The 22,310-nt window shown below is 41.0% G+C and overlaps 1 protein-coding gene across 2 annotated transcripts in view; it reads left to right on the top strand.

Moving 5' to 3' along the window:
- The window catches only part of LOC110493814 (spectrin beta chain, non-erythrocytic 1), an 87,524-nt gene that overhangs the window by 23,263 nt on the left and 41,951 nt on the right, over positions 1–22,310 (top strand). The window contains exons 1-2 of one of the 2 annotated variants that reach the window (XM_036949796.1): positions 2,766–3,209; positions 13,382–13,533. In XM_036949796.1, the coding sequence (XP_036805691.1) occupies positions 3,089–3,209; positions 13,382–13,533 (273 nt within the window). In that variant the 5' untranslated portion in view covers positions 2,766–3,088. Of the gene's footprint in view, positions 1–2,765; positions 3,210–13,381; positions 13,534–22,310 lie in introns of those variants that run through there. The other variant, XM_021568314.2, reaches the window with a different exon arrangement.

The raw sequence follows: 22,310 nt of genomic DNA, 5'->3' as shown, positions 1-22,310 counted from the left end.
AGGCAGCATATCTGTGGCCTCCTCCTTCGCCACAAGGCTTTCTCATGAACAGGAGGAGGACAAATGGGATATTGTTGATGGTGCTGCTATGTAGCAAAAATACTCTGCGGCAGAGAACTCCTGAGACTGCCATGAATATAAGGTTACATGGTTGAGTCAGTGGCTAAATCCAAGGGGGAATCATTGTGGAAAACATTTGGTCAGAGCCTAGTCTTGTATGGTATGGAATTCATTTGGTTGTATTTACTAGGATTATCTGGACTACTAATGATTTATTTTTTGTGACCACCTTTTTAATTTGATGATTTATTATTGGGGGTGTGGGGTACAGGTACAACATAAGGTTTCATATCATCATATTAACCTGTGGGCTGCCACTCAAAAATATAAAAAAAAAACATAAAAAAATATACATAAATACTAAGTATTGATCATTATGATCATATTACAGAGTTAAAAGGTAATAACAAATGTTGTATGTAAAGGAAAATAAACAAAAAGAAGTGAGCCTCCACCCCCAACCTCTCATCCCATCCCCCAACCCCACCAATCCAACATGTCTCCATCCAACGTAAAACATTTCCTTGGTGTTAAATACAGTCTGTGAACAAACTTAAATGTATAGTATAAATTGATGGTTCGGATCACAGGATGCCAAGTTCCATATTCTGTTCCAGTTGAAGGGTTGTACAGATTCACTTATATCTGTGGACCACACTTTTTTAATGACTAGGTCAGAATATGAACTTTCCAAAAGTGGTTTATACACTGAGTATAATAAACATTAGGAACACCTTCCTAATATTGAGTTGCATCCTCTCCCTTTTTGCCCTCGGAACAGCCTCAATTTGTCGGGGAATAGACTCTACAAGGTGTCGAAAGCGTTCCACAGGGATGCTGGCCTATGTTGACTCCAATGCTTCCCACAGTTGTGTCAAGTTGGCTGGATGTCCTTTGGGTGGTGAACCATTCTTGATACTCACGGGCAACAGTTGAGCGTGAAAAACCCAGCAGCATTGCAGTTCTTGACACAAACTGGTGTGCCTAGCATCTACTACCATACCCCGTTCAAAGGCACTTAAATATTTTGTGTTGACCATTTACCCTCTGAATGGCACACATGCACAATCCATGTCTCAATTGTCTCAAGGCTTAACAATCCTTCTTTAACCTGTCTCCTCCCCTTCATCTACAGTGATTTTGAAGTGGCTTTAACAAGTGACATCAATAAAGGACCATGGCTTTAACCTGGATTCACCTGGTCAGTCTGTTGTTGAAAGAGCAGGTGTTCCTAATGTTTTGTATACTCAGTGTATATTATAGAGATCAGTTATTTTGGAAGCCCAGATAATTTCTTTATGAATCCCAATATTAGATGGTTCGGTAGTTGAGTTTCCCGAGGGATACCATAGGCCAGCATAGGTGACTTAAGTTGTAAATAAGACCTATAGAAAAAAGAAGTTGCCTGGTAATGTGTATGTGTCTTTCAAATCTTAGAATGTTCAATAACCATTACTCTCCATAATATCAGAAATGGTATGGATTCCACATTTGGACCATTGGGGAGATGCAAAAGACGCCCTTATTGTGCATTTTTTTGTATGGGCATTTTGATTCCCAGTTACGTTGTTTATCAGTTTTGCGGCAAATAGAAATAGCGTGAGCAATAATAGGACCCAAGCATAGTTTACATTGTTTAAGGGATCTATCTGTGAAGACCACCTCTTTTGGACATTATGATTTATGAGTCATTTTATTTTTTGATTGACAAATAGATTAATCTTCAAATGATACAGTACCATCTTTAGTCCTAACCCAACTCTTATCTGTTGCTATACTAAGCTCATACTTTCAAAGCCTCAAAGAATCAAACACTAACTGTTATAGAAGGTGTCTCTGCTTAGAGAGAAATCTGTCTGTCCTTGCCCTGGCAATGTTCGCAGAGGTACCTTGACCATTTATGTTTGATTTGTAATCAGAATCCTTTTTGCTTTGTGATGTTCTGCATAGTGGAAACTGGTTGAGTGTGCTCCTCCTTTGTTTGGGAAGCAACCATTCATGAGCCAGTATGGGGACTATTCATCCATTAGGAAGAAAGAGGGGAGGCTTTCAGTTCCTCTGAAACAGGAAGTTTGTTGGGTCGATTTTTTGACAGGACGTTGGTCGCTCACATAATTTAAAACCAGCATTTATACATTTCTGGAATGGCTAGATTTTTCCTCTGTCTCTAACTGAACAACAATGCTGGGAAATGGGGGGTTGTATCCTGGCTAGCTTCCCTCTAGCCCCTCCTCTCTTCAGGCTTAGTATGGCCCAACCTCCTTCCTTTTTCTCCCCACTGCTGGGGCCATCATGGAAATGAGGCGGTGACATCATCACTGAGCTCCCAGGCAGTGGCTAGCCACTGACGATATTACAAACTCCTGTTCCCCTCCCCTCTTTAAACCCATCCCCTCCTCCTCCCAGACTTATGAAAGGTGTGCTGTATTTGAGAAAAAACCTTTTATTCTCTTTTTTTTTATTGGAAACCTATTCCTTCTCCTTCCTTAATTGTCTGCCAGTTGAGGATGAGGTGCAGTGATTTTTTTGGGGGGGGCAATACCACTCTTTAAAAAGCCTGTACCCCTGAATGGGTGGGCAGCTCACAACCAGAGGCAGGGGGGCGTGAGAGGGGGGTGGGGTGGAGGCTGCTTTTGACAGAGGGAGGGGGGGGGGGGGGGGGGGGGGGTGTGAGAGGGGGGTGGGGTGGAGGCTGCTTTTGAATGGGTTGAGAGGGAAGACAGAACAATCAAGAGAGAAGAAGAAGCATGTTGTGCCCCCTATTTGACACAGATCCTGCTTCTCCACGCCTGGTCCTTCAGTGGCTGCTCTGGGAAGAGTCTCGTCCTTGAGAACATTCCCTCCTTTCCTTACTTTTACTGGATTCTTTTTTGGAGCTTGCGGTGTAGCAAGGTTGGCGGTAGAAGGCTAAAAAAAAGCCCATTGGATCCCTTCTTAACTTCCCTCCGTTTTTCCGCCTTGCTGTGCTTGTGTTTTTTTTCCCGAGGGGGTATTTTCTTTCAGCGGGTCCCAGTTTTCGTTTGGAACTATGGAAGTGGACTGGGAGTTGGGTGGGCAAGATGTACAATACACCGACCCGGACTCTGGTTACCCAGCTCAGGTGGCTTTCAACTACAACATGTTAGAAGGGCGCTTTAAACAGCTACAAGGTAAGTGAAGGATGGAGACTGCAGTCGCCTTTTGTTTATAGGTGTTGCTATGCTATATGCTCTGTCAGCAGATAGACGGCGAGGTCAAGAGAGAGAATTCTGGTTCCTCTGTGTTGAATTTGGCAGTTGTTTATCACGGTAATGTTAGTTGGATGAAGAGCATTATATTTCGTCGTTGTTCTTTTACTTCTTAGAAAATAAAACAAATTGGGTGTCTTAATCCTATAAGACAGTGGTGGATATGACACGTTTAGTATGGCAGCACCATGATCTGGCGTAAGGATGACTTTCAGATTGAATTATAAGGCTGTGTCTTTTTTGGAGGATAGGAATTTAGTGTTGACATTAAAATACTAAATAACTGTTTTCGAAGGAGGCCCTCCGTCTACAAACACACAATCCACGATGCTAAATAAATGGCATGCATGCTAGTTCTTAGTGGGTAGTCAGGACAACAATAGCATGAGAGGGGACAGGGAAGGTGGGAGTGGTTGTTTTGTCCAGCCATCCCATGCAAATACACTTTCAAGGAGTCAAATTCTAGGAAATTATAGCGCTTAACAATATGTTTTTACACAGTTAGTATAGGAGCCTTGTGTGTTATTTAAAAAATATATTTTTATTTTTTACAAAACAGGGATATACGCTTATTATATGTTATATAGCATCACTATTAGTTGAACAGTATGTCATTGTGTTATATTGTGTGATATTGTTTACTATTGTTTAGCACATTTACTACAAAATTACTTATTTTCCAAAAACATTTTTGACATTCATTTTCATATTTTCGTTATGATGAACCCCAGGCTAGACTGCAATAGAAAAAAAGGAGAAATGAACATGGTAATGTAACCGTTATCATAGTAACATTGTTTTATAGTCCTGCTGTCCTTGTGTAGATTACTTTTGTTGACATCTTTGTTGGGGATTCTCTCATCCCAAAGAGAATGTGGTCTATGCCACATGATAATATCAGTCATTAACTCAGTCTCTCTATGAGCTATTGTGTCTGAATGCACTATTGTGTTGTTGAATGTGTCTCTTCTATATATGTTATATAGAAGTCCCCTTTTCATTAATATATCATTACATTTACAGCAATGGTCAGAATTTGTCTAGTTTTTCTAATTTTAATGGTATAAACTGGCCACAACAACTATGTGGATACGGCTGGATGAATATGTGCCATTTGTTAATATGTAGCTTTGTGTAGAGTTTACTAACTGCCGAAACCTTGTCCAATGTTGTAAAGCAGCCGGAATGAAAAGGAAGACAGAGAGATAGACTTGAACTTTCACCCTCTGGTCTATTTGCTTTACTCAGTTATAGATGACTGACTTGATAAAAACATCACAGAGTCAACTTTATTGATGACTATTCTTGTGTCATGTAGTGCCAGCATGCGTCATAATATTTATTGTTTTAAATTGAGCGAAGATATTACAGAATTGATAGATTGACCTGGTGTGCTGCTAGTGCTCATTTTAGTGCAACACTTCTATTGTAGCAAATGTTAATCGGGTCTCAAAGTGTAGTCTACAGGATCTAGGAACAGTAACGTTCAACTGAAAAGGTCAGACTTAATGTAAGGGGGACTAGGATTACCATTGGTTGTATCACCGTGACCCTTGATTTTAGCAAGAGGAAGTAGTAACCTTGTTCGAGCCAGAACTGCTCATAGGACAGGAGCCTATCTCCTGTTTCTGTAGCGTGAGACAGCTTGATGTACAAGTAGACCCCATGGATAGGACGCTATTTAGGCAGAGCTCTCTGGTTCATAGTTTGTAAAAATGTGTTATATTTTCAGCATAACCGCGTGGTGTCATTGTGCCAGTGACTTTTTTTAAACAGACATGATCTGTAAAAAACATTGAGCAAATCATTTTGTACAGCTGTCCCGTGGCTGTATCAACCAAAAAGAAATTGAAAGTGCATTGTCAGGTCCCATGTATTTTTCTGTTTTATCTAATACATTTAAGGCTGGTTTCTCTCAGCCAGATGAAGCTTATTCCTGTACTTAAAAGCACTTTTTAATTGAGATTTTCCATTGATCCTTTTCATCCAGGAGTAGGTTTAATCTGGGTCCTTGAAGTGGGGTTTTTAGGTCAATAATTTGCTTTGACAAGCTTGAGCTGGCTTGGTTACACATCCGCCATAGTTGCTAAAGCCGTGCTGGAAAGGACCGTGTGAAAAGACGATATTCGACCTAACATTGTATTGATTGGGTCTGCACAATAGTGTAAAAAAAGTTATTAGATGCACTCCAGTCGCTTCTGTACAAGACTGTAGCTACTTCTCCACCCCAATGAGCTGGACTACCACCACACGGACTTGAGTGCTGAAGTACTACGTTTGTCTGCGAACAGGGCCCTGCCAACCCGGCTTCCACCACAGTCGGCCTCTAAATGACCGTCTGTTCTGCTGCTGGCAAGAAAATATTTTACGGGGAGACAAAAAAAGAAGGCAACAGAAAGTCATGGAACTGAAGTCTTTGAATGGGCTGGGGTGGGGAAGGGGGCAAACTTGAGTGTTGAAAAAGAGTAGTTCTGGTCTTTACAAGTTTGATTTACTCTATTAAGTTACACTGACTGACTATTTGAACTTGACACCTCATTTGAATGATACCCTGAAATATAACATTGAAGGTTAGCTTTTGTTATGCCCTCAGTTGTTGAATTCTGATTAGTAAATTCCAGAGAATACCATTTACCTAGGCTGGGATTAAATCCAATCGTGCTTGGTCAGTAATGGAGCTTTTAAAGGCAATGTTCCCGCTTTCGCCACGCATTCACAGTAAACGCTGCATATGTCGGCTAAATCGGAAATGACCTTTAAAGGTGCATTGTCGACAAAGCGTGATCGGATTGAATTCCGGCCTTCATCCTAGTTAATAGCAGGTAAATACCAGTGGAAACTACTGTAAAATATAGTGCTATCGTGACTTTTGAGAATAGTAAGTATGATCTTGAGGTTTTCAACCACGTCTTTACTATAAAGTAAGAGTGAGATTTATCGAAATGTAGTGAATGTTTTTACTGGGTGTAAATGGACACAAAGCCATGTCCTGTTTAGTGCTTTGTTTTCCCTTTTTGCCAGGCATTGTCTGCCAGAAAAATGTTGACGTTGAGTCATTGATTTGAAACATATAGCTGTTGGTAGCTGCTTGTGTGATAACCTGAGGCCTTGTTAAAGAACAAACAGGCCATCTGCCATAACACCCTGACTTATCTGACTGGTGATCTGTTTTTACCCTTCTATCAGTAGAGGGACTTTATCCACTTTATGACATGGAGACATCTTGTCAAGTACGCTACCTGGTATTTATGTTTTCCCAGTGTTCCCATGTGTTTTGTTGGCATAAGGTTTTTAGATCGACGTTGCTGGTTAGTTGGCAAAACATTGTTAACACGCACAGTTTTTGTTTAATTTCGATCTAGTTTTCAAAGAACAATCAACAATAGCATTTCAGGTTTTAAAGTTAATGTCTGACAACTCAATCAAATGTTGAATGTTGATCTGACAACGCCTTTGTCCAGTGGTTAGTCACCCCTAAACATAGCAGTGTGACCTCATCCACTAATCCAGCCCTAATACACAGGAAGTCAGAAGAATTTCAATCTTCTGACCCACCACAGGCCACAGGATGTTGATTCAACAGTGAGGGAAGAAGGAAGCAACCTTTGAACTGCTTCGCTAAGATGTCCAGTCTTCAACCTTAGTTTTTCGTCCTTGGATGCCGATTTCTAGTCTGTTAATTTGCTAGTTTGCTATATCATATAATATGTATATCTAGGCCTAAACAAAATGGCTGTTGTTATTTTTGTAACTCTGAATGATTGTTTTCAGTCTCTGCCAATCATTAGACTGCCCTCACAAGAGTGGCTGAAATACAGACGGCAGATCATGAGAGGAGTAAATATTGTCAATAGGTAACTAGCACTGAACATGAACAGTGCTTTAGAGGTGCAGTTACAAAATGGAATCTTTCACCACGTTCAGTGTTTCCTGCAAGCTAAGGGTGGGGTAGTAATCCAAATGGCCTTGAACTCTGCAATTCCTGAGTAATGTCCTAATCAAGATCTCCCTTTCCTGCCGAAACCTAGAGAGAGGAAAAAAGAGAGAGAAAAGAAACCAAACTGGAATTTGAATGGATGTGCATCTCTGTTGAGATAAGATGAGAGATTTGCTTTTGGGAACTGGAGAGTTAGCCCCCAGGATAGAGATACAAAATGCGTCAATAAATCAATAGTTTCTATTTTGTGTCAGTCGTGATGACCAAACTGCTCATATCCCAGCTGGTTGGATTTGCAATAGAGCTGTGGGTCAAGGTCACAAAGCAATGCTACGACTTGGGATGTTTTTCTCTGGAAGAGAGTGATATCCAACACAATTAGGACTAAAGAACACTCTATTAATCAGTGCAATAATAAGAAATGAATTAATATACTTGAATATATGGGTTGTTGCACCAATTAGGTGCCATTTGCATAGCTACGGGAAGTAGGGGTGCTGAGGGTGCTGGCACCTCCTGATAAATCACAGTAAAAAAATATAATAATATAAAAATAAGAAAAATACATTCCCACAAAATTAGTGCACTAGGCCTTTATTACTCCTGTATGAAATTAGAACCATTTCCCTCTGTTAACCTTAAAAACAGGGACAGTTTTTTTGTGTGTATAAAATGAATTACTAACAGCAAGTCTGAATTCGTATAAAAAATCAGATGTATTGAATTTTCCATGTGGTCCATTTTAAAGGGAACTTCAATTAATATAACAGACTTTTACAATTCAATATTTGTGCACAACATCTACTTAAAATATCAAAGGGACGCAAAAGGCACTCATTTTGTGGAATGACCCATATCATATCTCTACTTCAATAAAGGAGTGAATTAGCAGTCACAGAAAGACACAGGAACTGATACAGGACCGATGCATTTTGAAACAAAGTGTATTCCATGATCTCATACAGACGGAATTTGGATTAGAACAGGGTCAAATAGGGGTGGTACTACTGTATGTAACAAAGTGCAATGAATGTACCTTCCAATGCAATTACCTTTTTTGCATGATTTTTTTGTGACACTAACCAGGTTGCCAGCCAACCATTTAATGCTAGTAATGTACATGGCGGGGGAAAAAATGTCACGACAAGCCAGATTGGGGTGGTGAAAGTGCACCGTGATCTTGATGCCCCTTTCCAATAAATATCAAGGGTCTTGTTTTGGTGACATGATGATCGATGCTTGACTGCTGTTTGACAAATACAAATATTTTTCACTCTTATCCATAATAATCTCATCATGTATACTGGCCTACCCACACTGTATCTGCCAGCTGTTGGCTAGAGCGTGCGTGCCAAGACCAGAGTAGGCATACCTGCTATTTTGTGACAAAAATATCGGTAGAGTTGAAAATGTGATGGAATCACAAACTGATTTTTATCAAAAAAAAAACGATGTTTTCCGGAAACACAATATGCATATTTTTTTAATCCAGATTTTCGAGTACTCACATTAAAATATGTTGCCAATTGGATGGAAACTTAGCTATGTACTATAAAGATTGATACTAAAACCTCTTTATACCAACAAAGCCATTTTATAGCACAAACTAAGAATCTCAATTGGTGGTACTCAATCAGTGACCCAAACCCCCAAAAAGTATTAGTAGTATTGATTGAATTCAACTTCCTCTATTGCAGCTATTCCCAAACTGGTGTACGCATACCCCCCAGGGGTACGAGCAATGCCGTCGGAGGTACGTCAAATAATAATGTGATTCACAGTCCATTTAGATTTTCCAACGTGGCTATACATTTGGGTGATGTTTTTGTCTCGCCTGAGTAGCCTCGTTTCACTGCCCAAAATAAAATTAAACCATCTAGTGTTCAGCAAAATAACAACACAAAGTCAAATACAGGTAGCCAAGTCAAATAATTAACATCCAATCACATTAACCGTTACTCTCTCGCAGGAAACCTTCACTCTTGCGCAGACATTTAGAAACGAAACATGCCAATTAGAAAAATAAGCCATGGGAGTTTGAGCGAGTAGTAAGACGTGTATGAAAGCAACAGATACCATTAATAAGAAGGGGCTAGAAGCGTCTTATATGGTGAGCTACCGAGTGGCTAGGACAGGCAAGCCCCATACTATTGTGGAGGACTTAATTCTTCCTGCTGCCGTGGATATGGCTGGGACAATGCTGGGGGAAAACGCCCAAAAAACTATACAGACAAATGCTTCATCAAACAACACTGTTTCACAACGCATCAGTGACATGGCAGGAGATGTTTTGAAACAATTACTGCTTTGCATACAAGTCAGTAGATTCTATGCGTTACAGCTAGATGAGTCAGCAGACGTGGCGGGCCTGGCACAGCTCCTGGTATATGTCCGTTACGTTTATGGGAGGGTCAATTAAGGATGACAGGGAGTGGTAACGCGCAACGCCACTTGGGTACACTGCAGCATCCACCGAGAGGCTCTTGATGCCAAGGGAATGTCTGACAGCTTGAGAGACGTTTTGGACACTACAGTGAAAAATGGTTAACTTTGTTAAAGCAAGGCCGCTGAACTCTCGTGTATTTTCTGCATTATGCAATGATGTGGGCAGCGACCATGTAACGCTTTTACAACATACAGAAGTGCGCTGGTTATCAAGGGGCAAGTATTGACACGTTTTTTTTAATTGAGAGACGAGCTTAAAGTTTTTTATTTTCTGACCATGATTTTCACTTGTCTGACTTCTTGCATGATTATGAGTTTCTCACACGACTGGCCTATCTGGGTGATGTTTTTTCTCTCCTGAAGGATCTGAATCTAGGATTAGAGGGACTCTCCGCAACTATATTCAATGTGCGGGACAAAATTTAAGCTATGATTAAGAAGTTAGAGCTCATCGCTGTCTGCATTAACAAGGAGAACACACAGGTCTTTGCATCGTTGTATGATTTTTTTGTGTACAAATGAACTCAAGCTTACGGACAATGTCAAATGTGATATAGCAACACACACAGCTCACACAAGGTGCTCAATTACGCAGGTACTTTCCTGAAACGGATGATACAAACAACTCCATTCGTTATCACTTTCATGCCCTGCCTCCAATCCACTTACTGACATCTAAACAAGAGAGCCTCATCGAAATTGCAACAAGCGGTTCTGTGAAAATTGAATTTAATCAGAAGCCACTGCCAGATTTCTGGATAGGGCTGTGCTCAGAGTACACAATACAACCCAACATTGCAGAGTTATGTGCATCCTTTCAAGCAGCACACCATTCCCATTAACCTGTGGTGAGTTGAGTTATTCACCATTTTTGATGAACAAATATAGGTTTTATATGTAAGATGGCTAAATAAAGAGCAAAATGATTGATTATTATAATATTATTAGTTGTGCCCTGGTCCTAGAAGAGCTCTTTGTCACTTCCCATGAGCCGGGTTGTGACAAAAACGTATTCATTCTTATGTTTTATACATGTATCGTATAGTGTTTGTGTGGCACGTTTACAATGATGGCAACAAAAAAAAAAACATTTGAGAGTGCGCTGACCCTGGTGCTAGAAGGGGTACGCAGCTGGAGGTTGAATGTTTGAAGTGGTACAGGTCTATAAAAAGTTTGGGAACAACTGCTCTATTGCATGAAAGTCCTAAAGCAATCATCTGCTAAAAATGGCATTGAGATGACGCTGTCATCATTTGAAAAATATGGGTGTCATTTCAGATAATAAATGATGTATTCCTCTTATCCATATCCCCCTACATGGCCCTTCAAGATACCGCTATCATTTTCCAATCAGCCCAAGGTCTTTGAAAAATGACAAACGGCATGACGCAGCCTTGTTTAATGAAACGACCTGAAATTGTCTTTATTGGCATCCGTTTTTGTTGTTGTTAAACAGGTTAAACTCACTATTCAAACTGTGTTAATAGTTCGGGAGCTGTGTGTTTACCTAACGATAAGACCAGATGCGAGTGCAACATTCCTCTAGCTAGCCCTCCCCGGAGTTGAGCTAGGGCAGGGGTGGAAGAGAGGAACACTGCCTCTATTGTTCTGTCCAGCTCTGTCTTGTCCTCCGGTCTCACAGGAGACTGCTTAAAAAAATCCCCACTAGCGTGTACCACTATGTGAGGCTTGTGGTGATGTTACCATGTTGCAATATTGCCACAGAAATGGGTTTGGATGCATTGGAGGTTGGTGGCACCTTAATTGGGGAGGATGGCTCGTGGTAATGCCTGGAGCTGAATAGGTGGAATGTTATGAAATACATCAAACACATGTGTTTATGCCATTCCATTCGCTCCTTTCCAGCCGCTATTATGAGCCGTTCTCTACTCAGCAACCTCCTGTGATGATAGCTGGTTGTACCCCCGAGGGGTAGGGCAGCAGGCAGGAAGTTGGCTCTGGGTCTAGTTAGTTTAGTCATACACACTACAATTGTGGTCAGGGTTTAGTATTAACTGAGCGATCGATTCCAAATCATAGTGTTTTTTAATCAAAGGACTTTTTATTTCATATGTTGATATCATGTTTTGTGTTTCAGGGATGGGGGGGGGATGTGAGGAATAGGTTCGACCTTCTCCAATTGTTTTTCTTCGGCAAGATCGTCAAACGTGTCAAATAAATCACTAATAACAAAAAAGTCAAGAGGGCCTTGGAGTTGGAGAGTACATTGCAAGGTGCAGCCAGCCCTGCGTGAGGCGAGGTCATCTATCTCTTTTCGCCATGTGGCAAACGAACAATCAAATCAGATGCTTACGTCTTTGCAGGGATAAGGAATGCAATAACAGGAAAATTGGAGAGGATTATAAATAAACCCGCCTTGTGTTCATGGATATGAACTCTGAGCCAGAGGGTGCGGCATTGGCCCTGTCAAGGGCCCCAAACATAAACAGGATAGCCCCAGCTCCCACTTCCACTTTTTTTTACATTTTGAAGCTATGGTTGTATCTCATTAGTCTGCAGTGGCTTTCTCCCCTCATCTCCTCACTTTATGCGCACTGTCCTGAGAACCCAGAACAGATGACAGCAATATGGTCGACCCCTTATCAAGCATTTGCCTTCACCTGTACATTTCCTTAATCTCAGTGGACATGGAGAGACCAGGAGAGGAAGCCTTAAGACATTCTGCAATAGATCTGACGAGGCAAGGCCACCAGTCCCAATCCGCTCTAGTCGTTTTAAAATCTGAATCATGAAAGGATGATGAGTTGCATGTGACAAGGGGAGCCAATCACCCACAGTGACGAAAACCTCTCATATGACATAACTATACAATGAGTATCAGTACTGTTACTGTATACAACACATGGGTTCCATCATTAACCACAATACTTAGCTATACAGTATTTATTTTGTTTACTTACATAGTTACATTTGAATGGCAGTATTAACATGTTCAATCTAACCTTGGGGACCCAGGAAGTACACATGTTAAATATACTTTAGCCCAGCACTAAAACACCTGATTCAGTTGATCATGGGATGATTGCCGTAGTTGATTAGTTAGATCACTGCTCTATAGTATTTCAGACTTGAAATTAAAAGACCAGGCTGTATAGGGAGAGTGTGAGCTGTTATCTATACTTCAATGTCTTGTTCCAGCATTATTATCTTCCATAGCCTTACTTTACTTAACTAAAGCTACTTTGAAAAAGTAATTTATACATTTATAAAATCTAGCCTATTTCACCGATATTTTCTTCTCTTTTTGCCAAAAAAGTAGTGTGTAGTTCCTGTAGTTAGCCGCAAACACTACCAAGGTTTTAGTTTAGTTAATCTACCACCAAGCTACTGCAAAATGTAGTTTAATTATTATGTAGTTCACTACTCCCCAACACTGCTAATTTGGCAAACATAGGGCAGCAGGTAGCCTAGCGGTTAAGAGTGTTGGGCCAGTAACCAAAAGGTCTCTGGTTCAAAACCCTGAGCTGACTAGGTAAGAAATCTGTTGATGTGCCCTTGAGCAAGGCACTTAACCCTAACTGCTCCTGTAAGTCACTCTGGATAAGCGCGTCTGCTAACATGTATTTTTTTTTTTTACCGTAACTCTGCTTATCCGTCATCAGGAATTCACCTGTTTCATCTCCAATTAAATTAATGACATTTCACTTTGACATGTTTCTTAATTGTATTCCCTGTCTTCTTTTCTCTCCAGATGAGCGCGAAGCGGTGCAGAAGAAGACCTTCACCAAATGGGTGAACTCTCACCTCTCCCGGGTGTCCTGCCGCATCACCGACCTGTACAGGGACCTGAGTGATGGACGCATGCTCATCAAACTGCTGGAGGTGCTGTCTGGGGAGAGACTGGTGAGTACCGTGCTACCCGGGCCTGTATGGATCAGTTTAGCCTTTTAGATCACATTGAATAAGATTACATGGTCAGGGAGGACCTGTTCCTAGATCAGCACTTCTGCTCTGAGATGCTTGGGGGTCGTTCCACAAAAAGAGTGCCTTTTGATATTTTAAGTAGCCTGTTATATTAAATGAAGTGCCCTTTAATTAATCATAAGGGTGGGACCCTTTTCCTTCCAATTTTCACCTCAAATGAAATCTAAGTGCCTGTAGCTCAGGACCTGAAGCAAGGATATGCATATTCTTGATACCATTTGAAAGGAAACACTTTGAAGTTTGTGGAAATGTGACATTAATGTAGGTGAATATAACACATTAGATCTGGTAAAAGATAATACAAAGAAAAGAAAAACATGCTTTAAAAAAATAACTTTTTGCACAATTTAGATTTTGAACACTAGATGGCAGCTGTGTATGTGCAAAGTTTTAGACTGAGCCAATGAACCGTTGCATTTCTGTTCAAAATGTTGTATCAAGACTGCCCAAATGTGCCTAATTTGTTTTTTTAATAACTTTTGAAGTTCATAACAGTGCACTCTCCTCAAACAATAGCATGGTATTATTTCACTGTATTAGTAACTATAAATTGGACAGTGCAGTTAGATGAACAATAACTTAAGCTTTCTGCCAATATCAGATATGTCTATGTCCTGGGAAATGTTCTTGTTACGTACAAACTCATGCTAATCGCATTAGCCTACGTTAGATCAACTGTCCTGTGGGGGAACCACAATAGACCACATGGAGAATTCAAAATATCTGAATAATTCAATTAATATGAATAAAGACTTGCTAAAGTGCCAATATTCAGTTTTTTGACATGTCACTCTGTCATCCCTGTCTATTTCTAGGAAGATTTTAACCCAGTTAACCCCAACATTTCACCATCATTGTAAAGCCTTAGTTAGTTTGTTGCTTTGACAAAGTCATTTCTGAAGATGATTTATTTCTTGTTACTGATTCATTTACATCTGTCCCTCATTTTAAGGTCAACCCTGTTACTTGAACTGAAGACTCATTTTAATTAGGTTACATTTTTGGAATTTAATAGGCAGGTAGCCTAGTGGTTAGAGTGTTGGACTTATAACCGGAAGATTGCAAGGTCAAATCCCCAAGCTGACAAGTTAAAAATCTGTCGTTCTGCCCCTGAACAAGGCATTTAACCCACTGTTCCTAGGCAGTCATTGAACATAAGAATTTGTTCTTAGCTGACTTACCTAGTTAAATAAAGGTCAAATAAAAACTTACTAAAGTATTTTTTTATTTAACCTCTTGAGATGGGGAAATGTGGTTTTTATGAAGTTGAACATGTGCTCTTTATGACAGAATGTTAAAATTTGGTGAAATCAAAAGTAAAACTTTTCTAAAGGCACCGAAATGGTGGAAAGACCCTTGGTACAGTGCCTCTGGAAAGTATTCAGACCCCTTGACTTTTTCCACATCTTGTTACGTTATAGCCTTATTCTAAAATTGATTAAATACAAAAACATCCTTAGCAATCTGCACACAATACCCCATTATTGCAAAGTGCAAACAGGTTTAAAGAAATGTTTGCAAATTTATAAAAAATAAAAACTGAAAAACCTTATTTACATGATTATTCGGAGCCTTTGCTATGAGACTTGAAATTGAGCTCAGGTGCATCCTGTTTCAATTGATCATCCTTGAGATGTTTCTACAACTTGATTGGAGTCCACCTGTGTTAAATTCAATTGATTGGACATGATTTGGAAAGGCACAAGCCTGTCTATAAGGTCCCACAGTTGACAAGTGCATGTCAGAGCAAAAACCAAGCCATGAGATCGAAGAAATTATCCGTAGAGCTCTGAGACAGGATTGTGTCGAGGCACAGATCTGAGGATGGGTAACAAAGACTCTGCCTAGAGCTGGCCGCCCGGCCATACTGAGCAATTGGGGGGGGGGGGGCTTGGTCAGGGAGGTCCCCAAGAACCCAATAGTCGCTCTGGCAGAGCTCTACAGTTCCTATGTAGAGATGGGAGAACCTTCTAGAAGGACAACCATCTCTGCAGCATTCCACCAATTAGGCCTTTATGGTAGAGTGGCCAGACGGAAGCCACTCCTCAGTAAAAGGCACATGACAGCTCGCTTGGAGTTTGCCAAAAGGCACCTAAAGACTCTCAGATCATGAGAAACAAGATTTTCTGGTCTGATGAAACCAAGATTGAACTCTTTGGCCTGAATGCCAAGCGTCACTTCTGGAGGAAACCTAGCACCATCCCTACTGTGAAGCATGGTGGTGGCCGCATCATGCTGTGGAGATGTTTTTCAATGGCAGGAACTGGGAGACCTGTCAGGATCGAGGGAAAGATGAACAGAGCAAAGTACAAAGATCCTTGATGAAAACCTGCTCCCGAGCTCTCAGAACCTCAGACTGGGGCGCAGGTTCATCTTCCAACAGGACAACGACCCTAAGCACACAGCCAAGACAACGCAGAAGGACATTCAGACAAGTCTCTGAATGTCCTTGAGTCGCCCAGCCAGAGCCCGGACTTGAGCCCGATCATACATCTCTGGAGAGACCTGAAAATAGCTGTTTAGCAACACTCACCATCCAACCTGACAGAGCTTGAGAGGATCTGCAGAGAAGAATGGGAGAAACTCCCCAAATACAGGTGTGCCAAGCTTGTAGCGTCATACCCAAGAAGTCTCAATGCTGTAATCACTGCCAAAGGTGCTTCAACAAAGTACTGAGTAAAGCATCTGAATTCTTATGTAAATTTAATATTTCTGTTTTTGTTTTTTTAAATCAGCAAACATTTCTAAAAACATGTTTTTGCTTTGTCTTTATGGGGTATTGTGTGTAGATGAGGGGGGAAAAAAATATTGTATAATTTTTAGAATAACCTCTCTAGGGTATGTGGGACACTAGCGTCCCATCTGGCCAACATCCAGTGAGGTTGCAGAGCGCCAAATTCAATTACAGAAATGCTCATTATAAAAATTCAGAGAACAAAACATATTTTACATAGGTTTAAAGATGAACTTCTTGTTAAACCAACCACAGTGTCATATTTATAAAATGCTTTTCGGCGAAAGCATACCTAGCCCAGAACATGCCTAGCCCAGAACATAGCCCAGTTGACAAATTATTACAAACAGTAACCAGCCAAGCAGAAGCGTTACAAAACTCAGAAATAGAGATAAAATTAATCCCTCACCTTTGATGATCTTCATATGGTGGCAATCAGAAGACATTAATTTACTCAATAAATGTTCCTTTTGTTCGATGAAGTCTCTTTATATCCAAAAACCTCTGTTTTGTTAGCGCGTTTTCTTCAGTAATCCACAGGCTCAAACTCATTCAAAACAATCAGACCAAAAATCCAAATTGTATCTGTAAAATTCATATAAACATGTCAAACGATGTTTATATTCAATCCTTAGGTTGTTTTTTAGCCTAAATGATCTATAATATTTCAACCGGACAATAACGTGTCAATGTAAAAGGTAAAGGGTCCACTCGTTCAGACTGGTCTTACTCCCTCATTTATAAGAATACAAGCCTGAAATGATTTCTAAAGACTGTTGACATCTAGTGGAAGGCATAGGAACTGCAAATGGAGTCCTAAATCAATGGATACTGTAATGGCATTGAATAGAAAACTACAAAAACAACAAAAAAACTACTTCCTGAATGGATTTTTCTCAGGTTTTCGCCTGCTAAAATCAGTTCTGTTATACTCACAGACACTACTTTAACAGTTTTGGAAACTTTAGAGTGTTTTCTATCCAAATCTACCAGTTATATGCATATCATATCATCTGGGCCCGAGTAGCAGGCCGTTTAATTTGGGCATGCTTTTCATCCAAAATTCCGAATGCTGCCCCCTACCCTAGAGAGGATAAGGCTGTAACGTAACAAAATGTGGAAAAAGTCAAGGGGTCTGAATACTTTCCGAAGGCACTGGCATCTCCAAAATGTTTGATGCCAGGGATGCATTACACTGACATTTTCCAAAAGAAAGGCTGTCCCCTTTTTTAAGAGTGTCTTGAGAAAAGGTCATGCATGTGAAAAAAAAATCATCCTTGTGACACTTAGGTAAGTACCTTATATAACTGATGCAATTATTTCATGGAATATTACCTCTGGGGATGCTCTTGAGCCAAAAGATGTCACTGGCCTATATGGACAAAGATATTGTCCAGAAATGACCTAATTAGATGGAAAGGGGAACACTTCTCCACATGGATATATTTTTAGCCTAAGGATTTGTGTGGTTTCATTAAATATATATTTTTATTAATTTTGTATCATACAGTATATGTACAGTATATGAACCACACAGCCAACATCCACAGTGTACATTAAGTGGACAAATAATTAGGAACACCTTCCTTACCTAATGTTGAGTTGCATTTGCTCTCAGAACAGCCTCAATTCATCGGAGCATCTACAATGTGACGAAAACTGGCCCATGTTGACTCCAATGCTTCCCACAGTTGTGTCAAGTTGTCTGGATGTCTATGGGTGGTGGACCATTCTTGAAACACACAGGAAACTGTTGAGTGTGAAAAACCCAGCAGCGTTGCAGATCTTGACACACTCAAACTGGTGCGCCTGGCACCTACTACCATTCAAACACACTTAAACATTTTGTCTTTCCCATTCACCCTCTGAATGGCACACATACAAAATCCATGTCTCAAGGCAAAAAAAATATTTATTTAACCTGTCTCCTCCCTTTCATCTACACTGATTTAAGTGACATCAAAAACCCAGACGCGAACTGCCCAGTGACGCGAGCCTACCAGACAAGCTAAATGCCTTTAATGCTCGCTTCGAGGTAAGCAACACTGAAGCATGCACGAGAGCACCAGCTTTTCTGGATGACTGTGTGAACCCTCTTTGTAGCCGATCGATGTGAACAAAACCTTTGAACAGGTCAACATTCACGAAGCCACTGGGCCAGACGGATTACCAGGACGTGTACTCAAAGCATGCACGGACCAACTGTCAAGTGTCTTCACTGACATTTTCAACCTCTCCCTGACGAGTCTGTAATACCTACATGTTTCAACCTAGTAGTACCTGTGCCCAAGGAAGCGAAGGTAACCTGCCTAAATGTTTACCGCCCCGTAGCACTCACGTCAGTAGCTATGAAGTGCTTTGAAAGGCTGGTCATGGCTCACATCAACAGCATCCTCCCGGACACCCTAGACCCACTCCAATTCACATACCGCCCCAACAGATCCACAGATAACACAATCTCAATCACACTCCACACTAGCCTTTCCCACCTAGACAAAAGGAACACCTATGTGAGAATGCTGTTCATTGACTACAGCTCAGCGTTCAACACCATAGTGCCCACAAAGCTCATCACTAAGCTAAGGACTCTGGGACTAAACACCTCCTTCTGCAACTGGATCCTGGACTTGCTGACGGGCCACCCCCAGGTGGTAAGGGTAGGCAACAACACAGAGAACTGGCAGTGTGGTGCCAGGGCAACAAGCTCTCCCTCAATGTGAGCAAGACAAAGGTGCGGGTCAAGAGTTTCAAGTTCTTTGGTGTCCACATCACCAACAAACTATCATGGTCAAAACATACCAAGACAGTTGTAAAGAGGACACGACAAAACCTTTTCCCCCTCAGGAGACTGTAAAGATTTGGAATGGGTCCCCAGATCCTCAAAAAGTTCTACAGCTGCACCATCGAGAGCTTCCTGACCGGTTGCATTACCGACTGGTGTGGCAACTGCTCGGCATCTGACTGCAAGGCTCTACAGAGGGTAGTGCGTACGGCCCAGTACATCACTGGAGCCAAACTTTCTGCCATCCAGGACCTATATAATAGGCAGTGTCAGAGGAAATCCCCAAAAATTGTCAGAGACTCCAGTCACCCAAGTTATAGACTGTTTTCTCTGCTACCGCATGGCAAGCAGTACCGGAGCGCCAAGTCTAGGACCAAAAGGCTCCTCAACAGCTTCTACTCCCAAGCCATAAGACTGCTGAACAATTAATAAAATCGCCACCGGACTATTTACATTTGCCCCTCCCACTCCCTTTTGTACACTGCTGCTACTCGTTGTTTATTATCTATGCATAGTCACTTCACCCCTACCTACATGTACAAATTACCTCAACTGACCTGTACCCCCGAGCACTGACTCAGTACGGGTACCCCCTTTATATAGCCTCATTATTGTTACTCTTATTGTGTGACTATTTGGTAAATATTTTCTTATCTCTTCTTGAACTGCACTGTTGGTTAAGGGCTTGTAAGTAAGCATTTCACGGTAAGGTCTACACTTGTTGTATTCGGCGCATGTGACAAATAAAGTTTGATTTGATTTATTACTAAAGTGTAGTTGGTGAGAGTTGAAGCAGGTAGGCTGCCTTTGATTTATTTTTTGCTGATGTCGGGAAAAGATGTCCACATGGTCAGAGCCACGTACCATAAAAGGTTCCGCTGTCCAGGCTTGCTATCACATACAAGGCTCCCAATAAGATATCTCACTCTATTGGCAAATACCCAACAAGGCACATCCCATAATGCAATCTACCAAGGAAACTCTATGCCAGGGGTACTCAACTCTTACCCAATGAGGTATGGAGCTTGCTGGTTTTCTGTTCTACCTCATAATTAATTGCACACACCTGGTGTCCCTGGTCTAAATCAGTCCCTAATTATAGGTGAACAATGAAAAAATGCAGTGGAACTGGCTTTGAGGTCCAGAGTTGAGTTTGAGGGATTCATGTGGCTATTGGCGTAATCCACGTGTGCAATTACAAACAGCAGTTGATGTTCAAAACTCGAAGGGCTTTCCCTTTTGTATTGTATTGTATTGTATTGTATTACTGTGCTTGGCTGTTGTAATCCCCAACTCCTATTTTTGGATTTCCTCCTGAGAAAAAGGTCTCCTTGACATTAATTAATTCCTCTGGGCACGCCTTGTGCCAGGTTTAATTATCCTGGTCAATGTGTAACTCAAATTGAGTTTAGGCACAGCAGGTAACAGCTATTTGCCAGGTAGAGGCATGGGGCCAAATAGTATTTGGAATTGTTCAAAAACTTACGCTGCTCTTGACTGAGCTTTCCTGGTGCAATGTAAGCAATGGAATAGTCCCACAAGTACAAACCCAGCCCATCTGGCACTGCAGGCAGGCTCAAGCAAAAACTCAAGGTTTTTGAATGATTTTAAATACCATTTGAACCCAGATCTGGTACCACATTAGGTTACCAGAATATCATGCTGGATGGGCTAAAAACCAAAAGGTCACTGGTTAGAATCCCTGAGCCAACTAGATGAAAAATCTGTTGATGGGCCCTTGAGCACGGCACTTATCCCTAGTTGCTCCGGATAAGAACGTCTGCTAAAATGTAGAATACCCAGCTGTGTATGTACGTACATACATTGCATATAAAATGCAAGCCATGGTCTACCCACATTTTGTACATCACCTTTCAGCAATGATAAAGTGAAGTGAACTCGTACAGGCTGTAGGAATGAGGCTTCCTGTACATGATGTCATGGTCTGGTAGAAAAGTGCTTATGTCATTGCTACTCGGCTGGCGCTGCACTCCCAGCTCCTACAGAGTGTAACTCTGCATCTCAAAGAGCTGCACCGCCATACATTGCCAGTGTGTCTCTGCAGACACACACACTCAGACGTGCATGTACACACACAGAGATACACACACACACACACACACACACACACACACACACACACACACACACACACACACACACACACACACACACACGTCTTAGAGGTCAGCAGTGTATTGTGCTGACTGACTCAGCAGTAGGAGTTGAATAGGGATTTTGCTTTCACTCTCACTTGGGTGTCCATCAAATGGTGTTAAGATACAGTAAGTCAATGTTTTCATTCTTCAATCTAAACCAGTCATCTGTTTTCAGGGATACATTTTCTTCTATCAACACAGTGAAAAACTAGGCATGTACAGTACTGTATTTTAAATGAATTATTAATTGAATTAGTTGTGTTTTTTGTTTTACACTATTGACTCAATGTGCCTGCTTCCAGCTCTTTTTTTTAATACCCAGATAGCGGTTTTGATTGACTAGGGTTGACTTCCCCCTGCCTGCACAAAGGACTAGTCCTCCCTCTTCTGCTCCTCCAAAACCACACCTCAGTGTAAAGTCTCCACGCACATCAGAGGGCAGAAGGCTGCTTTATTACCGGGTTACTCATTCACTTCCAACAGACTGAAATAGTCAGCTGCATCCTTTGCTTTTAGGAGTGAAGAAGTAGCATGTTGTGTATATAAAACCTTTCTGATTAGAAGACATTTGTCAAATACATATATCACACACTTAAACTTGAATGTATTAGCTTTAAGTTGGCACTTTTAGGACTTTTGCATTGGTTCCATTGTACAGCTCAAAATAAATCAAACACAGCTTGAAAGTATTTGACATATGTATTTGACCAGGTCTGCTAATCATTGACTGGGAGGGTTGCAGAATGTAGCTCAACATATATCGGCAAAAGTCAAATGAAGTGAAATGCTAAATGGCATATTAAGGATCTGTTCCTTTTTTTATGTAATCATATTTTTTTTGTCAGGTTGAATTTGCAAACATGATTGTACTTTTGATTTTATGTAGACGACCAGGCAATTGTAAAAGCGTGATACTTTTGTATATACTGTGTAATTTATGTGGACACCCCTTCAAATTAGTGGATTCAGCTATTTCTGCCACACCCATTGCTGACAGGTGTATAAAATCAAGCACACAGCC

The sequence above is a fragment of the Oncorhynchus mykiss genome, chromosome 17 (genome assembly GCF_013265735.2).
Source record: "Oncorhynchus mykiss isolate Arlee chromosome 17, USDA_OmykA_1.1, whole genome shotgun sequence".
In the NCBI taxonomy this organism is placed as follows: domain Eukaryota; kingdom Metazoa; phylum Chordata; class Actinopteri; order Salmoniformes; family Salmonidae; genus Oncorhynchus; species Oncorhynchus mykiss.
This window is presented reverse-complemented; position numbering and strand designations above follow the sequence as displayed.